The sequence below is a fragment of the Stenella coeruleoalba genome (genome assembly GCF_951394435.1).
Source record: "Stenella coeruleoalba genome assembly, chromosome: 4".
In the NCBI taxonomy this organism is placed as follows: Eukaryota; Metazoa; Chordata; class Mammalia; order Artiodactyla; family Delphinidae; genus Stenella; species Stenella coeruleoalba.
This window is the reverse complement of record NC_137149.1, coordinates 27,051,258-27,072,956: the sequence shown is the minus strand read 5'-3', so window position 1 is coordinate 27,072,956 and position 21,699 is coordinate 27,051,258. Positions and strand designations below refer to the sequence as shown.

The window sequence follows — 21,699 nt, the reverse complement described above, 5'->3', positions numbered from 1 at the left end:
TATATGATTACATTGAACTGGGCTCTGTTTTACAACTGAAGACATTCTTGCAGTAATGACAAATGTATCAAAACATTTAAACCATCATATTTTATGTCATAACCCCCAAAGTTGATGAAAAGTTGCTATTTCTCTATAACCTCTAAGGTGAATGTACAAACTGAGAATATAAATACATGTAGCTTAATGCCTGTGAACCATCAAAGGAAAACACTGTCCAGATACTGAGTGAAGTGAGAATTGAGAAGTATAGAAAGGATTAGAAAATTTTTATTTGCTAGTCTCAGTCATGGATAATTCATTTAAGCTTAGTAGTGGAGTTCCCTGTATGCTTAATAGGAGAACATTATTTGGAGAGGTTGATTATAAATTCTCACTAGTACAGCTCTTCTGTTTATCTTGTCCTAAGGCTCAAGCCCTGTGTCTAACCACTGTGGTGTGTCAGAGACCTCTCTGATAGATGGGTCTAGACAACTGTGGCACACAACATATAGAGCAGAGCTGGTCAGCTTTCTCCCCAGCCTCTGAGAATGTTGTTCCTTTGAGCATTAGACTTTCCCCATTAACTAATCCACAGTTGTGCTATGCACCATTCACTGATTTTAAAATCACCTTAACAGAGTACTTTTCAGATTACTTCTATCAGCGGTCTTCCTAGTTTACAGATAGAAACTTACAAGAAATGTTAGTGAACTATAACACTGACTTGCGTTTCAGACGGTAACAATTAAAGCCAGATTGTAATAGAGCCCTCTTCCTCTTTTTTTATTTTCGTCGCTTGACCCTCTCTATAAACAAAGCTTGCTGGGAACCCTTGCTTTAGTAATTAACCTTTTTCTGAGTATTATGTACACACATATTTTTCTTCGGAGAAAGTAGGAGTGCACAATGGCTAAACTGTTTTATTCATGTTGTGTTTCAAAATCCAGTCTAATATGACAGGGCATAGAATTGGTCAAATGGCTAGCTTTGCATACCCTACACTTCTTGCTTCATAGTCTCTTTAATGTCAGTCCACGACATTTATTGAGTGCCCACTTTGTAGTGGGCATTGTGTGGAGTAGCCTTTAGAAAACTTCTCAAGTTGTTAGCACTGTTTATTAAAGAATGTCCTCCTTTATGTACTAGAAGTCAAGAGGCAGCAGTCTGGAATGAAAATAATCACTGGCAGGAATGTAAAATTAAATTGGTTAATTAATGTTTGTGGGCACATAAATAGCTTGGCAATATTCATTTTGATTCATTTGTGTACAGCATAAACAGTAAAACTCCTTTGTACTGACCTCAATTAGAAAAGTTATGCCACATGTTAATATAGGGAATCTAGTGTAGATCTATAAATTATGCAACAGTTTTCATGATTGATCAGTTATATAACAGATCCAACTGGTGAAAATCATTACATATTTAACTTTTAGCCAAAGAAATGATATTGAATGTACCCAGACCTGGGAGAAAATAACATGCTGCCTCTGTTGTTGCACAAAATGTTCCAGTTTTATTTCCACAGGTCAGTGATTCCCAAAGTTAGAAGAACTTGTCCTTGGTTTCATGTGGTTGGGCATGGAGAATTTTGCACACAATAAGAGTAACGAAATATTAGTTTAATCAGATAAATACATTTGGCCAAAACAGTCTTTTTTTTTTTTTTAGTTTCAACCCAGTGCTTTTATTATCCTTATTGAGGCTCAGATTTTCCCATGTTGGGTCAGTGTGTAGGTATGATAGCTCGGATTCCAGCAACCATTTAGGCTTGTGATTTAGTTGAGTTTATTGCCACCTTTTTACTGTTTGTATGCCATTGGTCCCACCTGTTATATTCTTTTTCCTATTCTTCTTTGCCTTATTTTGAATTAATCAACTATTTTTTATCGTTCCATTTTTTTTCTCTTTGAATTTCTTAATTATATATATATATATTTTAGTGGCTACCCTAGAGATTATAATATATAACCTCAACTTCTTATAGATCCAGACTTCTTTTATCTTGTTGTTCCACAGTGTTTAGCATAGGTTTCCATCTTCAAGGTCACCTCATGGTCCCAATGGCTGCTAGAGTGCCAGCTATCATATCCACATCCCAGGCAATGGGAAGGAGAAAGGGGGAAGGGCAAAAGGGAGCACACCCTTAAAGAGCTTTCCTAGGACTCTCTTCCCACTTCTTCTTAAATCCTAATGCACAACTTTATCTGAAGTGCAGACTAGGAAATGTAAGGTTTTGGTTAGGCAGAATACCCAGGACTCTGCTACTAAGGACATAGTACAGAATGGATACTGGGTAGGCTTGAATTATGACTACCGTGGGAAGAAAAAGAGGAAAGGGAGAGATGTTTTATAATCTAAGCAGATTTCTAAATTCAGCAAAGGGAACGTAAATCTTACATGTTAACAATGATCTGCAAAATACAAAGTGTTAACTGAATATCATGTTAGAACAGTGCATTTTGTACATGATAGTTTAGATTAAGGGAGACTCTACCTTGATTTTTTTCATCTGTGTGATGGATACTCTTGAATAACCCTTACAACTTGGAAGAGAGGAAAAAATTAATTTCCGTGACTCTGAGTGAAATTTTCTTCCTGATTTGCTACTTTAAAGACTTTCGGCAAAATATTTTTTTCAGTATTTTTAATATGATAGCACTTGCCCTTTAGGAACAAGTGAATCAAAATATTTGAAGGAGAATAAAACCCCTACTAGTGTTTGCAGTTGATTTGCAAAAACTTGTTCTACAAAGTCCTATAAAGCTGCCCTACCATGTCCGTTTTGGTGAGTGAGACCATTCAGAGTGAAAGTTCTATTACAAATTGTGAGATGTAGAAAACTGGCAGGGTGTGGTTTCCAAAATGTTTGAAGTTTCTCAGTGGGACTAATATTCAGGAAGGGTGGGGCAAGAGCAAAGGAGTCTACATCCTGGAAAAGAGCTCCGGATCCCAACAAAGAGTTGGTCGCATTTCACACTGTGGTCCTTTCATCTTTCCTTGTGAGTCTCCCAGGGAAATGCTACGGATCATAGTCAGCTCCTAGCACAGGAACCCATGATGCAAGACACTGAGTAGTTCTTATCCTTTTTGTTTGTTTGTTTTTCACGCTAACAAACTAAATAGATGGTCAGCTTCAGACACCACCTCGTGTTAGATGTTATGTTCAAGTGTTAACAAGTTCTGTTTCATAGAAGTAAAGAACTTCAGAGCTGGAAAGGATCTAGCAATCATTCAGTCTAACCCCCTTATTTTAAAAAGAGAGAAAATGAAAGCCCAGATTTGATCAAGATTACACACATCCACACAGGTAACTTAGTTGTAGAACCAAAATTTGGGATTAGTTACTCCTAGCTAAGAGGTCCTTTCACACCTCTGCAGGAGCTGTGATCTAACTCTTTAGGCTAAATTATAGAACTGTGACCGTTATTCCTTTTCCAAGGTGTTAGTTTTCTGATGATTCTGTAATCATTGCTTCTTACTTAAGAGGTGAAATTTAAAACTGCAATGGATGGTTTTCAGATTTGCTGTCATAGGGACCTTAGCAGCTACTTTCAGAAGATTACAGCTGAGAAGCTGGCCTTTGTTCTCAGTGCTTAATCACTTCTCTCTTTTGATGGATTTGAAACACAGCAATACAGATGAAATAATACCAGTAAAAGTGCTTGGGAATTTAAGAAGATATTGCAAATATGTCACAGCACGGGGGGTCTTGAATTTCACTTTCTATATCGTATACTAAGTTCAAGTATCCTGCTCCAAGTGTGGCCAAACATGCAAATATTTGCTTTCTGAGTAATTTGCCCTAATGACTTTGAAGCATTTTTGAGAAACAGTGGTGACATTGTTCTGCCCTGGCAGAAAACATGTCCCTTGTTATGTCCACAGAGATCCCAGTAGTCTGCAGGCACATTATTAAGACATGGGTGCTGCACAGTATTTGCTAATCTTGCCTTCTATGTGACACAATGTTAGGTATATAGGCTGTCACATCACCCAAGCCTTTGTGACAGACCTGTCAGGCGCCACTCTTAGTTAAGCGCTAGGGGTAAAACTGGAAATGTTTTAACTTCTGAAGTAATGCCCTCTTCTGTGGACCCTTCTCCTCCTTGGTTTTGATCAGGCTGAAAACATCAGACCATTGGCAAAGTTTGGAGTGATCACAAATGTGAAAGCTGTTCATTGCAAGTTATGTTTTCGTAACTATCATATCTTCCAGGTCGATAATTTAAATCTGTTCAGCCAGAAAATAGAAAATTTCAGCAATCACAGGAGCACAAGCGGTGTGTACCTGTCTTTGCTCATTCTTCTTTAGGCATTCAACTTTAGCAGTGAGATTTTGGTACCACTATGGGGTGTATTTTGGGCAGCCCAAATGATAGGAGCATGGATGTTATCTTCAACAAGCATGAAGTTTCTCTACTAGGGAAAGAATGAGAAGATTTCCCTGGGATGAAGGGAGAGAAGGGTAGAAGACTGATGGCTAGTCACTTAGAAAAAGTATCTTCTAAGAGTTGTCAACATGTTTCTTTGTTGGTTTATAATTCAGTGTACTTTTAGACTTTTTTTCTCTTGTAACAAAGCACTACAAATTACTTTCTAGGAAAATACACCCCAAACAATGTGAATATTTTTCCAGACACTAAAAGGGGTGTTTATTGCAAATCTGGAAATAAAATTAAAGATTTGTTATGCTTAAAGTGTTTATAATTTTCAAATCTGTTACTGTTAATGTGTAAAAGGAGACGTTTAGGTCAGTGTAGGCCAGTTAAATATTGATACTGTGCTCCTATTTGGGGCTGCCTTTTATTCATTTACTTAACAAACATTTAATACTCCTGTGTGTGCTTTACTTCTGTGAGAAGGTCAGTGAGAGAGATGAGGCATTTTATGTAAAAAGACAAGAGCTGATAGTAGTCTCAACTTTATTCAAAAAGATAGAACAAATTAAGAGACTAACAGAGGTGTCATTAAGACTTCCAGGGGAAAGTGAATTTTAAGATGAGTTTTGAAAAAGACAGTGAACTTGTACTGGTAGAGGAAGGGAGATGCATGCTTGGCTGAAAGAGAAGCAAAAGACACAGTGGTAGAATGGGTAATGTATTAACGCAACAGAAACACGCCAGGAAACAATTCATGCTGTTAAAGCACTGTAGAAGTATTTATGAAGCACCTAGGAACATCTTTCCCAATCCGGAGTGGTTAAATATTTCTTTTATATGTATAAGTACAGCTCAATGAGAGGGGGAGGCTAGAGAGAATTTTCAGGATTTGCTTCCAATTTTTAAGTTGCATGATTTTATATCAAAAGACTGTTAAATTTTAAAAATAGTCAACTTACTAATTCTAAATGTGCGTAAATGTAAACGGTTGGTGAGATATTGGTTTCTATTTTGAATAAAATAGTTCATATATATTCAGGAAGAAGCAGCTGTCTTGAGACTTTGTAAGGCATCATACGGCTTTATGAACCTTCTTCTAGAGAAGATAGGAAAAATTAAAACATATCCTTTTGGTAGAGTTTGTAACCACATCATTAAACATCATAGCTTACTGAATTCCTACAGTACATGGTTCAAAGTATATGGAACGTTTGATGAAAAATTACCACATTATACAAAATCATTAGTTTAGTCTATAAGAATAATTCAGGCAACTTGGAAGGCTTTGCTTGATACATCTCAGCTACCAGTCTAATCTCGTTACTGATACTGAAGCTCCATCTTTTTTAATACTTTCACCCAAATCTTTAATATCTTAAATGTTTAGACTATGCTCCTCTTTAATGTGAATGGAGAAATCATCTCCACCCCTCCATCGTTGTCCTAATATTGTTGGTTCAGTCAATTAATTTTTTTAGAAAGGTTTAAACAGTATCTTCACCTATAGCTGAAAGGTAAAAATAATTTCACTGAATGCTGATAATGCCTTAGATACTGACGTAGGGCTCCAATATTTAGTAACATACCCTAGGCTCGTGAACTCTGGGATAAAGAGTTATTCAAAACAGGATTGGTAAAAAAGCATTGTGGGGCTCTTGTGGAAATCAACAATCCAAAAGTGCCAATTGCAGATTTGAGTTCATAGGGCTTTGGACAGCAATATAGAGTGATGGACTCTTTCAGGAATGCTGTTTTTAACAAAAAAACGACAAAGCATTTTTACTTTTTTCAAAAAATGACAAATTGAAAGGTGAGTTCTATCAAATGTAATGTGGTTAATTCCTAAGTATTGATATCTTCTACTTCCTGTTTTCCCCAAATGATCACTTTCATTTCAGTACATTTCTTAAACATTTAATATTTAATATGTAACATATGGGTGGATGATACAATAATCGAGTCTGGACCCTACCAGTGAAGAGTTTAAAACCTATTTGGAAGAGAAAATATGCACACACAAAACAAATAACAAATGAAGAAGTACAGGACTATTAAAATAATTAGATATATAATGTTGTAGAGGAAATTCAATGGGGGAATGAAGTTCAACCCGTAATAGTCTATAACAAAGTCTTGATTTTTAAAAGTATCATAATTGGCTTCAAAAATCTATGGTGTGGGGAGAGGGAAGGCTAAGTGGACGAAGTGAGAGAGTGGCATTGACATATATACACTACCAAATGTAAAATAGATAGCTAGTGGGAAGCAGCTGCATAGCACAGGGAGATCAGCTCGGTGCTTTGTGACCACCTAGAGGGGTGGGATAGGGAGGGTGGGAGGGAGATGCAAGAGGGAGGGGATATGGGGATATATGTATACGTATAGCTGATTCACTTTGTTATACAGCAGAAACTAACACAACAATGTAAAGTAATTATACTCCAATAAAGATGTTAAAAAAAATCTGTGGTGTGTTTGCTGTGCTCATCTCAGTGGGAAACAATTTCTTTCAAAATCTGTAATATGGTTTCAAAGATAGTATGTATCATATTGAAAGCCATTCTTTTTTTTTTTTCCCCTCCCCTTGAAAGCCATCCATCCTTGATTATCTATTGTAAAGCTGAGGGAAACATTTTCAAAATAGTAAAAATTAAAAAGAATTATAAATGAAGCAAAATGTTTGTTCTTACTGGAACACTCATGAATAATGAAAAACCGTGGATAACTTATTAAATTTAAAACATCCATACTGGTATAAAATGAGCCATTTTGATTGATGTGTTTCCAGTGAATTTTAAATGCTGCAAGGATGGCTAATTGTTTTCTGTAAATGATTATGAAAAAGAAATCTGTAAGCCAAGTGAATCCTTCTTGGTTTAAGCAATGACAAAAGTAATTTTTACCTGTTATACTGGTGAAGTGAGGTCATTAGCAACTTTAGTGTTCTTTGTGAACAGGAAGACCGAGAGGGGGAAAATCAAAGACATTCATTGAGTAATGCAAAAATTCTCCTATGTAGAGACATTTTACACAGCAGGAACTTCAGTCCATGTGTAAAGGAGGCTGCTTGCATGGTGAAAAACAAAACAACACTGCCCCCTCCCCTGCTCCCCCCTGGCCTCGCCCCCCCTCACTCCATTGACATGCATAGCTGGCCTGGTAGGTGTAAAAATAGACTGGCAGAGCCTGAATTGGAAATGGTCACTGAAGGCAGCCTGCAGTTGCTCGGGTTTTGAGTTCTCTCTGACACCAGCAAGCCAGCCAGCAGATGGGGAGAACTGGTGAGGGGCGTGTAGGGGAACTGAGCAGAGGAACCCAGGATCGTCTGGATGAATCGGCCACGTTAGTGTCCCCCTGGGGGCCCTGGACAGAGCACAGAGGGCAAGGACGGCCCCACTGACAGCAGGAACCGTAGAACTGAGATGGGTAATGCAGCTCTCTGCCCGTCTTGTCATGCGGATAAGAGTGTAAGAGCACAGGGACACTTGCAGGAATTGGACAAAACCCCAGACTACTACGGCTGTAACAGCGAGGACACCAAAGAACTTGGGGTGCGGGTAAGTTCTAAGTCACAGACTGGAGGAGAGGAGGATGGTGGCCCAAGAATCAACATTGGACCTCATTGGTTAAAACTCTAAACTTCCTGGAAGGAAGTTGACAGAATAAAACCAATGTGATCAAACCAGCTGACTGCCTCTGATTCAGTGGCCTGCTGCTGTTTCCTCTTCGTGTTCTGCAATGTTCATGTTTGTTCCTTCTGAGCTGGTTTTAGCTATGAACTGACATTTGGGAATAAGCAAGGATGCCGTCTCTTTAATTAAGTTTTGTCCAAAGCTGAACATATATTTTATTATGGAGTGACTTGCAGCAATGTTGCAGAGATTCACTTACATTCAGGCTGTTAAATTATTTTACCTGTTTATATATTCATAGTTCATTTTTCATTAGGATTAAAAAGCACGTACTAACTTCCCAGTTTCAGCCTATAAAGGCATTCTTCTTCTAATATTTAACTAACTTCAGTGAAAAGCCCTTTAAATACTGTTCTGATTATGATGATAATATTTTGTGCAGAGGCCTAAAAGTCGAGCCATCAAATACCTAAGTTGACTTTCAGACTTTAATAATTCATAGTCATGGTATGTTTCTTAAAATGATTACAAAGGCTTATTGTGATTTTTTTGGGGGGGGAGGGCCAAAAATCTTTCTGAAATATTTTGATTTTCCTATTTGCTGGAGGATAAAGTTTATCTTTGATCTGTCAGATGCAGGAATTTGACCTTATTGCAAGTCATGTATTTCAGAGCGTAGCCATGAACCTAAGATAAGGAAGATTTCTGAATCAGAGAAACATACTCTGTACTTTGAAGTGTGTGCCTGATATTTCCAGGAGTGAGGACTTTGAGGTGACTCCCTACTCTCTTTGGCTTTTACTCTGAGCTGGATGAATTTCATAATTTCGTAGCATTGAAATTCTGTCAGACCACAGTGAAACTGAAAGAGAAACTAAGAACTTACCAGTAAGAACAACGTGCAGAGCCAGTGTTTCCAGATAGCTGCAGTGAAAAGAAAGTCTGTCAGCACTGTAGTGCAAATGAGGACGGTGCTTCCCGAATTGGAAAGAAGCCACCCCAGGCAAGAGATTAAGCAAAAAGGTGGGGAGGGAGGACACCTGCCTTAACAACCACACCGCCCAGGTTTGTGACCAGGGGCTGTTGCAGTTCTCTTTCTGGGTTATGGTTTTATGGTTTAAATTATCCACATCCACCAGCAGCATCATTCGGGATTTCTGAGCGGCCACTTCAAGTGCAACTTCTGGACTGAAGGGGCGAAAAAAGGTGAACTTTTGGGTAACTATTTAGTAGCTCTACAAGCTTGCTTAGTTGCAGTATATGAATATATTCTCCAAGAAGTGGCTACCTTGCTTAAAAGGTAGTTTCTAGGAATTTTTTTCATTAATTTAACATTGAGACCATTCTTTAAAATGTTAGTTAATAATTCCCTCAATATTTTTAAGCTACACAAGTGTATTCCCTGTTTTCACCTCTTAAAAACCATTAAGAAAAATGTAAAGCATGAAAATAAATTAGAGGTACTTTAAAAATTAAATATAAAAGCCTATTTTTAAAACATAGAGAACAGAAGTGATGATATTTTGATGCACTGATAGGTTCTTTTGGGTAAAGAAGAGCAAGATTTAGCGTGATTTTTAGATCCAAGGGCTGAAATAAGAAATTCATTCAAAACTTTCGAGTTCAGAAAACGATTAAAAACGTTTTAAGAAGAAATAATCAATAGCGATATCATTCCCTTGTTAAAATCCTCCTATCCATTTTAATATGGATATTAGCCCTGAAAAAAATTTGAGTTGATATTTAAAAATTTACTACAATCTGATTTCTCTGAATTAAATAATATAACCTGCTGATCATTGAATAATCTCTTCTGTCAAAGATTTTATGGACAGGAGCATATAATGATTGTTGTGACATGGAAAGGTATGGTAGAAGTGGAAATGCACCTGTTGCCTACTTTCTGAAGTGATATTTTACTCAGGATTTCACCACTTTAGACATGGGCAAAAAAAAAGCTAATACCAAAGATGACAAGCAAAATATATGGTTCTGTCTAGCTTTAAGTTTCCCAAATTTAAGAAATCTATCATCTTTCTTTACTTTTAAATGGGTACTGTAAGACTGAAGCCACTCACTCCTTACATCATCTAGGTGCATTTCATAATTAGTCCCTTTTCATCATTCATGCTTGTCATTATTAATGATTAAGTTAAGAGGTTCAGAACTTACTAACTTTTATTTTTATAATAATCTTTTTTTGGGGGAAAAACAGAAACACAGGTCCTTAGCATTTTTTTTTCTTCTGGAAATTAACTTAGAAATGTTTCATAGAGTTTATTGTGTTTGGGGGACAAAAATTTCAACTAAATAAATTTCCAGGTTTATTCATAATCGGAACTAAACTCATGGAAAAAAAATATAAATTTAAAGTTCTAAAACTCTGGGCTTTATGTAAATTTATACTTCATTCTTTTCTATAAGTTTTATTTAGAATTTTGAATAATCTGACATTTGTTTGTATATATAAGTATAGCAGTGAGGAATAAATCAGTTACCAGGAATTGTTGAAAGTAAGCGAACAAAAATAATTTCTTCTAGAACCATATTATGGTATGTGCATATTTGAAATTCCACTTAATAGGCTTATACATTTTTTATAAGATAAAAAAATCAGACAATAATTATTTCCAGATACGTTACATAATTAAACCCAGAAATTATACCACAAAAAAGTAGAAAATGAAACTAAATATTATTGTGGCAATGTAATAATTTCCTAAGTTTTAAAGTAACTTTAAAAGATTATAGCAGGACTTCCCTGGTGGCACAGTGGATAAGACTCTGCACTCCCAATGCAGGGGGCCCAGGTTTGATCCCTGGTCAGGGGACTAGATCCCACATGCATGCCCCAACTAAGAGTTCACATGCTGCAACTAAAGAGCCCGTGTTCCGCAACTAAGGAGCAGGGAAGCCAAAACTAAGGAATCCTGGAGCTGCAACTAAGGAGCCCGCCTGCTGCCACTAAGACCTGGCACAACCAAAATAAATAAATACATATTAAAAAAAAAAAAGATTATAGCAAAAATGATGAACAGCTAATATACCACAAAATTTTAAAGTTCTATAACTGGATAAATAATATTTTATAATGTGTATTCAAATTAATACTTAAATTCTAGAGCCAAGTCCAACAAACTCTTTCTGTAAAGGGTCCGAGAGTGGATGTTATAGGCTTTGTGGGCACGTGGTCTCTGTTGCTGCTTCTCAGCCCTGTTGGTTGTAGAGCAAACGCAGCCTTAGACAGTAGGGCAACAAATCGACCTGGCTGTTTTCCAACAATTGCTAAATTTTTCTATTATTAAATTTTTGATTGCTAAATTTTTCAGTCACTAAATATTAATTTTAGTATTCTTTTCCTATTTTGTAAAGATATACATTAAAACAATAATAAAATATTCTGTTAACAAAAATATAAAATATAATAATATTCAGTCTTAGAAGAGGGTGTTGAGACGGGTAGACGTTCCAGGGTATGCTGTAAATTTTTCTAAATATTTGGAAAGCAATTTGGAAATACATTTCAAACTAGTTACAGTGTCTCTTTTTCATTTTGCTGGTGCAGCCAGGACTCTAGTAGCAGGGAGATATTTGCATGGAGAAAAAGAGTAGGCAAACCTTCAGGGCAGACTCTCACCCCCGACCACAGATAAAGAACTACACTGGACTCCAACCCCTGTGTTGTGAGTATTCCCAAGTCCATCCCTCCCTTCACTCAAACTTTGAGGGCACGAGAGAACTCTACTCCCAGAGAGACCTTATTCCAAATCTACTGAGAAAAAATGTCTGCCTTCCTAATGAAGATGTAAGGCTTATGAGCCTATGTTAGGGTTTTCCTCTGAAATGTGGTTGCCTCTTACATTAGTCCTTAAAGGATTCCAAGATCTGCTATTATCACAATCAGCTTGACAGTTACAAAAAGAGGAAGCATGTGGGGTAGTAGAGAGTTGAGAACAAAATTCAGCTGTACTAAAATTCTTATTCAGAGTAAGTCCTAGTGATATTTCTAAAATTTTTGTTGATCACAGAAGGGAAAACTGCATGATCTCTCAGATACCTTTTCCTTTTCCTTTTTACAGATGATGGGTATATATATTCCAGTTTTACTTATGAAAGAAGAAGCTCTCAGAGATGCTTTATAGATTTTGTCCTGGATTCTTAGGGGAGCTCTGTCTGGGACATGAGTCCGCAAAGCCATGCAAGGGCTAAGCGGGCTCCAGAGAGGCGGCTTCTTGACCATGCTTTGGTAAAGTGCAGACTAGAACAGCGTCAGGAATAGATCTTCATTTCTTGTTCTTCTTGGCTTGTATTTTTGTCATGGCATCATTTATAGATTTGCATGTTGGTCTAAGTGTTCTTTATATTTGTCTTGCATTGAGATCATGTACTTTTCACTGTAGTTTCATTTTTTTTTTTAACACCTTTATTGGAGTATAATTGCTTTACAATGGTGTGTTAGTTTCTGCTTTATAACAAAGCGAATCAGTTATATATATATACATATGTTCCCATATCTCTTCCCTCTTGCATCTCCCTCCCTCCCACCCTCCCTATCCCACCCCTCTAGGTGGTCACAAAGCACCGAGCTGATCTCCCTGGGCTATGTGGCTGTTTCGCACTAGCTATCTATTTTACGTTTGGTAGTTGGTAGTGTATATATGAGGATATGGGGAGGGGGAAGGGTAAGCTGTGACAAAGTGAGAAAGTGGCATGGACATATATTCACTGTAGTTTCTTTACCATATCAGATTAATTTGCTTTGTCCCAAGAGCAAAACCATAAATGTGACGCTTCATCACAAATATTACTTAGATTATCTGTCCTAGATGACTTTTAAATTGTTATCCTCCTTGTTTTACCAGTTTTTTTCTCAGAGATTTTTATTTTCTTGATTCATTTATTTAAACATTTTTTCAGTTATAGTAAAAAAATTTTATCTTCTTTATTTCAGCCTTCTTGTTATTGTATACATTTTCTTGTGACCTTAGCCCATAGGCATTGAATTCTGGTGTTTTTGTGAAAACAATGTAGTACTTTTCTGCTGTGCTGAATCAAAAGGTAGTAAGTCAACCAGCAAATATTTATTGAGCTAGGTATCGATCTAAATGCTGGACATATGTGGATGAGACAGAGTAGGGGGAGACAAACATTAAACTTGCATAGGGAGGTGGGGGGAGTGTGCTGCCCAGCTGAGGTAGGAATGTGCCCGGTGAGTCCAAGGGACAAGAAGGCATGGCTGCAGCATTGTGAACAGAGAAGAAAGGGGCTGGCAATGAGGTCTGACAGGCAGGCACAGGCTTACCTTGGCAGAAGTTTAGATTTCTTTCTAAATGTAGGGGGCCTTGGTAAAGGACTTTGGATTTCATTCAAAGTACAGTGGGAAACCTCTGGAGGGTTTTAGAGAAATAGGAGAACCTCATTTATGCTTCAAAAGATCTTTCTCTCGTGTGAGCTTTCTCCTCCTCCCTCCCTCTCTGTGCCTCTGTCTCTATCTCTCTCTGTCTCTGTCTCTCTATCTCTGCTTGGTGGAGAATGGATTGTAAATTCCATCAAGGGAGGCCAACTTAAGCTGTCCCAGAAACCCCTGAGGTGAACGATGACGTAGGATTAAATTAGGGTGTTAACAGTGGTGGTGAGAGAAGTGATCAGATTCCAGATGTATTTTTGTTTTTATTGAAGGCTTGTTTTGGCTCTTGAAAGAAAGAGAAGGGGTTATTGGCTTAAGCAACTGGGTACAAGATGGTGCTATTTACTAAGGTGGAGTGGTGTGTGTGTGTGTGTGTGTGTGTGTGTGTGTGTGTGTGTGTGTGTGTGTGTGTGTGCGCGTGCTCACGGTGTGTGTGTGTGTGTGAAAGAGAGATGGTTCCCTATCTATGAAGCACACAGTATGTCAAGAGAGTTAAACTTTTCTTCAATTTTGAGTTCTAAGAGGATAGAAATAAGAGACTTTAAATGATATTGTGAACATTATCTTTGGTAGCCTTTTTTATAGCTGTTATAAGAAAACTTTCTCCCTATAGTTTTGTTATTAACCCTAAAAAGGTCCAAGAGTATGCTGAAAATCATTCTGGTAAAGCATTTTTAAAAATATGAAATGATATAGAGCATGGTTATGTAGCTTTTGGATAATTTATTTAAAGATAAATATTGAAAGAACATAAGATATGGCTTCTGTCGTCTAGGAACTTTCAATCTAGTTTTAGAAGCAGGACTTACCCACATGTAATTAATTAACTATTAAAGTCAATAGGAGAGTAGGTGGCAGTGTGAGTGGTGAAATGAGTACCTAAAAGATGACAAGGAAGAAGAGGAACGGTACAGATCATACATACTGTTTTGGGAATGTCTCATGGACAGGGCTGAGATTCAGCTAGTATGGAGCAGAACAGCTGTACCAATTGTTTATACTTTGAAATGATTCCATGCATACTAATTAAATAGCCACTTCTGTGAGCCCACCAAGCTGCTCCTTCTACTGTGGCTACATGGAGCCCATCCTCAGGATTCCCCAGTCCACTTCCAACCCCCAAATGAACAAATAGAAGAATGATGCCTGGACCAGCTAGGGGCCTCCAGGACCACCTTCCTCCAGTGCTACAGACAGTGTCCATTGTAATAGGCTGGTGTGTGAACTGTACCAGTTGTTAAATATTTTGAACATCCATTCTGCTAATGGAGAAGTTAGAGCCTGTAGTAGATTTTTTAAATTTTTATTTTTAATTTTTTATTGCAGTGGAGTTGGTGTACAGTATTACATAAGTTTCAAGTATACAACATACTGATTCACAATTTTTAAAGGTTATACTCGATTTATAGTTATAAAATATTGGCTATATTCCTTGTGCTATATAATATATCCTTGTAGCTTACTTATTTTATATCTAGTAGTTTGCACCTCTTAATCCCCACCCCTAATTTGCTCCCCCCCCCCCCACTGGTAATGAGTAATTTGTTCTCTATATCTGTGAGTATGTTGCTTTTTTGTTATACTCACTAGTTTGTTGTATTTTTTAGATTCTGCATATAAGTGATATCATACGGTATTTGTCTTTTTCTGTCTGACTTATTTCACTTAGCATATTACCCGTAAAGTCTGTCCAGGTTGCTGCAAATGGCAAAATTTAATTCTTTTTTTATGGCCAAGTAGTATTCCACTGTATAGATGTGCTAGCTTACAGTGGATCTTGGAAACAGAGTACAATCTTGGTTCCTGTCGGGAAGAAGGCACATTCAGTAAGCATTGACTGAGCATTTATTAAGTGCCAGGCACTGGGTTTACCAAGATGAATAAGACCTGCAACTTTGGCTTGAAGGAGCGTAATCCAAGGATGGACAAAGCAGGAGTCCCAATATGGTGTTACAGTGTGGTGAGAAAGCACAGGGTGTTGTGGAATACCTGAGAATGACAACTCAGTCTCAGAGGGTTACAGAAAAGTCAAATCTTGAAGCATTATGAGCAGATCACAATCTCAGTCTTGGAGTCAATAGTAACATTAGAATGAGAGAAGCAATGTTATGAATCCCCATTGCTGTAACACCTTTTTTTTTTGGACACGTGTAATTCATGAAATTTGGTTAATATACATGGGATCAGACTATCAAGAGCTTCATAGGCCAAGCTTCAGAATTTGGACTCTGTTCTACTGAAAGACCACTGACAAAGGCTGTTTTAGGAGAACCAATTAGGTTGTGGTTTGCGTATCAGAAGCTCCACTCTCTTTGCAGTGCCTAACCAAGCACCTAGTACCTAACAGATGCTCAATAAATATTTTTGGAAAACTTGAATAAATTAATGACTAAGAAACCACCCACGATAGTGAATCTAGTTGTGGGCATTTTCCAGCTGCAGGTGACAAGCCCCCAGATGAAACCAAAGGCTGTGAAAATTGAAAAAGTGATAGAGATACAAAAGGCATTTCTAAAAATATTTAAAGAACCTGGAAAAACTAAGAATTAAAACTAAGAAGATTTAATTATAACCTTCTGCTCAAAAAAAAAATGTACCCTACTGCAAGTGCACATACATTACTGCTGTGAAATATTAATTGTATAAAACATATTTACTATAATAATTCCTTGAATTATTATGCAATCTCTATATGAAATTGTACATAAAATGCAATAGATGCCTTTCAGTGAAATATTACACTGTGATAAGAGGAATTATTATTATAATATAAACAATCAATATCTAATACTATTTCCATTATATTTTCCTTATGAGGTTCATCCAAACCAAACATAATTTGAACTATGTAATAATTTTAAGTCTTTCTTCTGTATTTAATAACATTGGTTCTACTGGATATACAGTGGCTTTTTCAGGGTCACATGTATGGTAGAGCTGAGAATACTCTGTGGAGAGAGAGCTGTCTTTTCAACCATATTTTGCTTCCTTCCCACACAGGCATCTGCTGTTTCTTACCCACTTTCAGTTGCTGGTTTGGATTGAATGCCTTCTTAATGGGTGAAACTTATAATTTATTTTGCCATAAGAAATAGCTACTGGTTCCTTCATTTTCATTTAAAGGCTTCTCTTTGAAATTTGGGGCATATTATATTACATTTCATTGTCAGACTTTTAAGAGTTTGACTTTTCAAAGCTTACATTCACGTCATATTTGTATGGGCTTATGTGACTATAGTAAAACTGTTTTGTACCTTTCTTGAAAATTTGCTTATAAGGTGTAAAAAATACTACAACGATCATCGGAAGTATAATCATTTCAATGGCATCTTTGAGCTAATGAATTGTATCTAAAAGCTATGTGAAAGCCAGGTGTTGAATAGTAGAGATTGTGAGTTGAAACAGTGTTTTTGATGAATTATAAATGTTGCTGACATATTATTTTAAAATTTGGATTTTTTTGTACTCTTTACCTACCTCAGTTATCAGTGAGTTTCAAAAGGGGGCTTTGAAGTATAATCTTATGTTCTACTTGACACCATAGCGCTTTCTCTATCTAGTATAACAACTCTATTAAATAAACACATCATGTACTTAAAATTAAATATCTAAGATTGTTAATTTGTCTAATGAGGAATTCTCACTTTATCACGGAAAAGATGGCTCCAGGCAGAAATAATGTGTTAAAAATACGGTTGAGGGCTTCCCTGGTGGCGCAGTGGTTGGGAGTCCGCCTGCCGGTGCAGGGGGCGCGGGTTCGTGCCCCGGTCCGGGAGGATCCCACGTGCCGCGGAGCGTCTGGGCCCGTGGGCCATGGTCGCCGGGCCTGCGCGTCCGGAGCCTGTGCTCCGCAGCGGGAGAGGCCTCAACGGTGAGAGGCCCGCGTACCGCAAAACAAAACAAAACAAAACAAAACAAAACAAAACAAAACTACGGTTGAAGTCTCTTCAGACTTGCTACATTAGAATCGTATCCTTCTGGATTGTTAGCCTTCTGAAGGAAATTAGTTAGAAAGCATGTACTAAGACACCTAGTAAAACAGAAGGACATAGGAAAATTTGTGGCTCTTTTCTTTTTGAAAACCACTGGTCGTCACATATAATTTTTTCTTTAGATTTACAAAAGGAAAAACTCCTTTTTCAGAAGTAAAAGACATTCAACAGTTTTCTGTTAGTAAGGTGTATGTTTCACAAAATTGTCCATATGTCTATAATGCATAATTATTTCTTTAAAAACTGGCTTATCATATTCAGCTTCTTATGCATTCTTTTTTTTTTTTTTTTTTTTTTGCGGTACGCGGGCCTCTCACTGTTGTAGCCTCTGCCGTTGCGGAGCACAGGCTCTGGACGCGCAGGCTCAGCGGCCATGGCTCACGGGCCCAGCCGCTCCGCGGCATGTGGGATCCTCCCAGACCGGGGCACGAACCCCCTGCATCAGCAGGAGGACCCTCAACCACTGCGCCACCAGGGAAGCCCTATGCATTCTTACATCATACATTCTGACTGCCTAAATGATCGAGGATGACATCAGGGATAAAGTGTTTTGGGTTGTGTAACAAATACATAGAATGAAAGGTCTAGTTAATCCCTTATGTCATCACCTTCCAAAGTGTGTTCCATGAACTGCCCACATCAGAAGAATCACTTGGGGTGTTTTAAAGTGATGTAGCTTGCTGAGCTCTACTCCAGACCTCCAGAATTAGAATCTCTGAGGTGGGAGCTGAGAATATTTATTTAACAAGATTAAGCATGATCTCTAAGTAACCCTTAAGTGCATTATTGTATGATAACCACTGCTTTATGTTCTAAGAGGTTGACTTTACTGAAGAAACGGGGCTGAATATGTAACAACTGCACATAAGGGCATAAGAGTATTAAAACCCTTCACATTATATTAAATTTCTTCTAATCCAGGTTAATTCAACTGATTGCCAAATTCTGTTTACTGGCAATTAAAGACACCAAGACCACACAGGACACGTGGGGACGGAGGCTGCTCTGCCAGCAAATGGGGCCTCCTACGGTCCAATGCATTATCTTAACAGTAAGAAGGGGTCTGCATTGTATCGCAATGTAATTTTAAATCACAGTACTTAAAGTAAATTTAAGCTCCACTTCCTAAAACTAATAATTGCTGTACGCCTATATAGAGTCCTTTCATTGTTTAAGCTTGTAAACTCCCATCAGAAATCTAGGCGCTAACAACATAAGATGTTGTTATGAAAATGTGTCTCCCAGTTTTTTAAAAATCAGAATTTCATTCCACCATTGAGCAGCCAGCTTGAACAGTAAGATTGTTCTGAATGATTTGATCCTTTCTTGGAATTGAAGTCCAGTACGATTTCCTGACTGAATTCCGCACTTCTGCCTAAAAAGTCATGCAGCATGTGAGAGATGATTAACAAAGTTCTTTTGGCCTCATTAAAATTTCTTAGTACATCAACTAATGTGAGGTGTCAAATATTCACTCCGTATATTTTCAGTTTAAAAAATTATATATGCATTTCTAAAAGACCTGTAAAATTAAATATTAAATCAGTTTCTTCCACGAAAGTAAATAATGAATTCTACTGTCTACATGCTCTTTCTTTCTTTCGTTCTTTCTTTTGTTATATAATATATAAATACAGATTAAAGAATCAGTCTTTTCTTTGGTGTTGATTTGTGTAAACTCACCAATTAATTATTTGAAGAATTAAACAGTGATCCAGATGGACATGTCAGCTTTCATTTCTATTTAAAATGTGACCCAAGCGTTTAGAGCTACGTGTTAGACCCTAGCCATAACACTGTCAGCCAAGTTATTGATACTGGGCTGCTTTCTGGTCTACCCCTAACCACTTGATTTTGCATTGAGACTAGATCTATTCTATTCAGGATCGACAGTTGACTTAGATGTGGAAAATAGCAGGAGAATAAAAAATAAAGAAAATAAATAAATAAATGAAATGTGGAGATGTAGGGGATGTTCTATATTAATTAGTAATAATAATAGCTATCATTTATTGAGCCCCTATTATTTGCCAGGTTCTGTAATGGTGCTCCACATACCATTTACATATATAAATTTCATTTACTCCTTATGATAGCTCTGTGAATCAAGTATTAAAATTTACTTTTATTGAGTGTGTGCTATTCCAATGTACTCTTCTTAGGGATTTTTACATATAGTATCTAATTTAGTCCATATAATCCTATACATTTTATAGACAAGTAAACTGAGGCTTATTTGAGTTCAGTACTTTGCTCATGGTCACACAACTCATGGTAAGTGATAGAACCAGGATTGCAAAGATAGATTTTTCCTTTCTTCTTTCGTTCTCTTCTCTTGTGATTTGATGACTATCTTTAGTGTTATGTTTAGATTCCTTTTTCTTTTTTGTGTGTGTACTTGTTATAGATTTTTGGGTTTTGGTTACCATGAGGATTTTTTTAACAGTAGTCTATACATATACGTGATTGTTTTAAGTTGCTGATCTCTTACTTTCAAGTGCATTTTAAAAGCCCTGCATTTGTACTCTCCTTGAAAAAGTAGTTTGAAGCTCATTATATTAGACTAACTTTTCGAAGACAGAGAAATGTAAAGAGGAGACATTAGGGGAAGTTAAATTGGGTTGAATGATTTTCAACAATTGAAAAAAATTGTCTGCTTGGAAAATTTCAAGTAAGATTGTCACTTATGCCCCATACCAAAACAAATTTCAGATTACTAAAAGTTAAATGGAAAGAAAAGCAATTTTTTTTAAGCCAGAAGAAAATGAGAAGTCTTTTATTGATTTCAGGGTTGGAAGGCATGAAAGCAAGGGAATAAAAATCTAAATTTATACTTTTCAATTTATAGAATTTAAAACTTGTAAAAGGCAAAAAATATATTAAAGAGAAAATAACAAACTTGGAAAAGAGTTATCTTGTCTATATAAAGTTTTTAAAAATAAAAGAGACATTTGAAATTCTGAAAGGACAAAAAATGTTGACAAGTCAAAGAAGATAAAAATTGTCATAGACATTAAATGTATGACTGAGCTTTTAAACTCTTCAAAAATGAAAAAGGTAAATCAAAACCGTTAAGATAGGCATATCAATTGAGCAAAGCAAATTTGAGCATGTGATTAAGTTGAGACAGGCTCTTCCACAAACAGTTATGGTAGCATCTTTTGCTTCAGCCTCTCTCAAGGTTAGTTTTGCAATATTACAATATGTACCAATAATCTATATCCTTTGACATCATTATTCCACCCTCAGGAATTTAAACAATGGACACAATCAAGACAAGGACAAAGACTTATGTACAACAATGAAAACAAAGGCACTAGTTCTACAAATAATTAGGGAAAGCTAAAAACAATTGTAACCTATCTGTAAACTACTATATAAGATTTAGAATATCTTTCATGACTTCTGAATGCTGTAGGCAATACTTATTTGGCAATGTTAGTTTTTAAAAGTGGAAGACAGAGTATTATTATCCCAACTTTGTAAAAATATTATTTATATGCACAGATACAGTGTATGTGTAGAAAAATTCTAAAAGAAAATGCATCAAAATATGCAGTGTTAAGTTTGAGTAATGGGACTATGCTGTTGGCTGATTTTTTAAATTCATTTCTTAAATATTCTATGAGAATATGTATATGTTTTTATAATGATTCCCCTATGTTTTTTAAGAGAAGAGAGATTGTAAGAACCAAAAAGTAGCTAAAGAACCTAGAAAGTTTTATAGTTTTAGATAAATGCTCTGATGGAATATGTATTTCTGTATTCTTTGGGTTTCATAACAAATTATTATTTTATTTAATATTCTACACTTATTTAGCTTTTCAATTAATTTGGAGGAGAGAACTTTTTATGGGTACATTTTACTAAGATTTTACAGGGGAAATAAGATTTACTATGATCATTTCTATAGGTGTAATCAACATTTAAATAGCAGGTGTGGTGATTAATTAAAAACAGCTGAGAGAGGTTTCATCTACCTTGGAAGCAGTCCAGGTTTAAATCCCACTCAGGAAAATATGTCAGTACGAGCTTGTAAAAGTCTGCATGCTGCTTTGAAAACAGAGGAACAAATGTTGTCTTTGAAGCCTACCGTGCTGTGGGGATTGATTTTTTTTTTCTGTGCATGGTAGTAAAAATAATGGTGATGGAGACATTGCTCTAGATTCACTTGTCGAGTATAATATGCAATAATATTTTCAAGTAATGTAACTGAGTCCCTTAAAGTCACAACTCTTGGGTTAGCAACATTAAAGAAAAGAAATCTTGGTAGTCCAGAGGTGTCAGTGGCAAATGTTCAAACT

At 36.6% G+C, this 21,699-nt stretch overlaps 1 protein-coding gene across 2 annotated transcripts in view; it reads left to right on the top strand.

Annotated features, from left to right (window-relative positions):
- The window catches only part of ANK2 (ankyrin 2), a 680,317-nt gene that overhangs the window by 434,613 nt on the left and 224,005 nt on the right, over positions 1–21,699 (top strand). The window contains exon 1 of one of the 2 annotated variants that reach the window (XM_079919368.1): positions 7,721–7,921. The exons of the other annotated variant lie outside the window; for it this stretch is intronic. Within the exon in view, the coding sequence (XP_079775494.1) occupies positions 7,787–7,921 (135 nt within the window). The 5' untranslated portion in view covers positions 7,721–7,786. Of the gene's footprint in view, positions 1–7,720; positions 7,922–21,699 lie in introns of those variants that run through there. 2 annotated transcript variants of the gene reach the window in all.